This window comes from Pinus tabuliformis, chromosome Q (assembly GCF_031772625.1).
Source record: "Pinus tabuliformis cultivar Carrire ecotype Pingquan chromosome Q, CPIR1, whole genome shotgun sequence".
Taxonomy (NCBI): Eukaryota; Viridiplantae; Streptophyta; class Pinopsida; order Pinales; family Pinaceae; genus Pinus; species Pinus tabuliformis.
Genome location: NC_142296.1, coordinates 282,761,288 through 282,764,489, shown reverse-complemented (window position 1 = coordinate 282,764,489; position 3,202 = coordinate 282,761,288). Strand labels below are relative to the sequence as shown.

Below are 3,202 nucleotides of genomic sequence, written 5' to 3'. Positions count from 1 at the left end.
CTGGCCTTTATAAAGGCTTGCAGTCCAGATTTGCAACGGTTCTGAATTACCGTTTGCCTTCAGGTTATCATCCTGTCATGGTTCTTCATTGAATAATTTCTCAATTATCTTTGAGATGCCATGAAACATACCCACTCTGCAACAGACTTGGGAGAAGGAGAAAAGTCTTCCTACGCACTTTGTAACTGATTTTGGAGGTGGTGTTAGAAACCTAGTCTGGGTTAGTGTGTATTATACAGAGTAGTTGTTAGAGTTTAAGAAATTTGGAAATTGAAATACTAGTGTGTATTATAGTGAGTGGTTATTAGAGTTAAAAAATTTTGGGTAATTGAATCAACTATTTATCTATTGTATTTATATATATATATCATGAAATTTCATGATGAATTAAATTAATTTCCAATTTATATTTCCAATAAAAATCTTATGTTCTATCATTTTTATGATCATTATGATATACAGTTGAATTAGTTGCCAATTTGTGTTTCCAACTGAAAAAGTAAAATGTTCACAAATCAATGGTAGGTATGGGCAGATCGAAGGCCGATGTATCCAATATCGAATGGGAGATCAGCGTTCTCGAATGGGAGATTGGCATTCCAGAAGCCTCCTTCAACCTCGAACCTGCAGCTCGCAAACGATTTCACAAGCGAGTGTTTGAGAAGATCCTACAAGTATTCGGTGGGCTGAAATCGTACGTTATTTCTCTCTGTAGGGCGGTCCGGCAACATGGAGCGGAGGATCCAAGGAGAGTTTTTCATGCTATAAAAGTGGGAATCGCACTTGTCCTGGTTTCAATCTTCTATTTCAATAGTATATTGTTCGATGCCTTTCAAGACCTGACTGTCTGGGCCGTCATGACAGTGGTTATGATCTTCGAATTCACTGCAGGTAATTACTCCTAATTATTTTTATTTGTATATATGAGACTAGTTTAATTAGGTTATTCTGATGGTAAGATTTTGATAAAAAAATAGTAGAAATTTAAAAAGGAAGTTATAATTATGGAGTTTCATGATTTTAAATATTCCAAGAATTTCTGATGATGCTGAATTTATATCTATTTATAAAATAATATAAAGTTTTTAACACAAAATTATGGCCTTGTGATAAAGAAAAACTCTGTATATATATAAACTCAATTATAACTTTTGAATATTTTGATAAAATGTAAGTAACAAATTTCATAATAGAGGCAATATTAGTATGTTATACTGTGCAATACCCTCGATATTTTTTATTGTGGCAGGAGCAACCTTGGGCAAAGGATTAAACAGAATGTTCGCAACGCTTCTGGGAGGAGCGTTGTCTGTGCTGGTAAATCTCGTTGCACTTCAAGGTGGAAAACTGTTCCAACCAATTATACTTGCTGCTGGGGTGTTTCTCTTTTGTGAGTAAAAGTATTTTATGCATAAACATGTAAGATGGAAGAGCTCAATTACATACGAAGATTTTAGTAATTTGAAATCAATTAAAAAAATGATATCAAAGTTTCAAAAACACATTCTATTCATTATAAATCATATAATTAATTAATGTTTGTGAGTGTCCATATGATTACAGGTGGATTGGCGACATTTACACGGCTTTCCCCCTCCTTTGCGAGATATGAGTATGGATTCATGATCTTCATTCTCACCTTCAGTGTCATTTCCATCTCCGGATATCGCGAGGACAACTTACTTAACTATGCACTTGTACGGTTGGAGACGGTACTTTTAGGGTGCGGTATAGCTATACTTACCAGTTTACTCATCTACCCAGTTTGGGCGGGAGATGATCTTCACAAATTGATTATACGTAACCTGGAAGGATTTGCTATGTCCCTAGAAGGTGAAGCATTTTTATGTTCGATCAAATTCTAAAATATTTTCAAATTCTGAAATATTTTCAAAATCTAAGATTAAATATTATTTTTTATTTTTTTTTATTTGGTGGTAAAAATGACCTTCATAGGCTAGCAGAACCATAGAATTTGTTAATGGTACTCATTTACTTAGGCAAAGGTTTTGTTTCTACATACATTGTAGGCTGCGTCAAAGAGTTTTCCAAGGAATCTTCAGACAATGCCAGCGAGAAAAATATGGTCTCTACGGGTTACACGCGTGTGTTAAATTCAAAAGCTAGAGAAGAAGCTTTGGTGGGTATTCTTCCAGAGCAAATTATTCTTACTAATTTAGATCGACTTCAGTTCAAAAGGTTAGAATTAATATATATTCAGGTTGACGTTATATATATATATATATAACGGGATCTGAAATGGTGGTTACTAACATACTTTTTTATCAGCATTTAACGAAACCATCAATATATTATAATTGATATTCCAAAATTTCATGTGAAAAATAAATAAATTGAATAATGCTTTTCCGAAATCCTGTTTTTCCTTTATTTAACACGAAATGAATTCCTTTCCGTCACTCTTTGATCTGTGATTGGAATTTGTATTGTCGATTTCTGGAATATTTCGAAATTGGATAGACTTGAAAAAAATTAAGTTATTTTTCTATTATTCAAGAATATTTTCAAAATTGGCAACCGTGATTAGAATGACTTGTATTTGTACGAGTTGCCTTAAATTATGCAAACGTTTAGAATTAAAATATATTCAGGTTGATGTGATATAGTATTGGTAAGAAACGGTGCTCATAAACATATTTTTTTAAGCATTTTATAGAATCATTAATTAATAGATTATGTTTTTTTTGTAAGCTAAGGTGAGACCTTTTCTATTATATACAGCAAAATTAAAACTATACAAATGCAGGAGACCTCAACCTGCCCCGCAGGGAAACCGGGTCTGTTGGTCCCCCATAAAATATTGTCTGAAGAAGTTCACGTATCCAACTAAGAGTCACAGCATATCTAAAAACTATAACAGAGTCCTAGGTGCAATGTATCTCTTGATGACTAGTCTCAGATACTTGACAAAAACTACCATATGCATTGGCTCACTACTGCTTATTACAAAATTTAGAAAGATAAACTGGGTAAAGACTTTCAATCTACCATGATTTCACGCTTGATTTCCTCATCTCACTTCGCCTTGGTCAGCTCCTTCAGCTTGTCGCGTATTTCCTCTATTTTGATGTCCTGCTGTCGTGACATGATCTGCAGATTGGTCATCTCTTTCTTCATATCCGGCACACCTTGGGTTATCTCTGTCATCTCAACCGCAACTTGCTACATGGCTTTGGCAAGC

At 34.1% G+C, this 3,202-nt stretch overlaps 1 protein-coding gene across 1 annotated transcript; it reads left to right on the top strand.

Annotated features, from left to right (window-relative positions):
* The first annotated feature begins 527 nt into the window (after nucleotides 1–527).
* Nucleotides 528–2,851, top strand: LOC149219339 (aluminum-activated malate transporter 2-like). Its single transcript, XM_089386792.1, has 4 exons — nucleotides 528–891; nucleotides 1,250–1,390; nucleotides 1,564–1,712; nucleotides 2,768–2,851. Exons 1-4 carry the CDS (start codon nucleotides 528–530, stop codon nucleotides 2,849–2,851), a joined length of 738 nt encoding a protein of 245 aa, XP_089242918.1.
* Nucleotides 2,852–3,202: the final 351 nt, after the last annotated feature.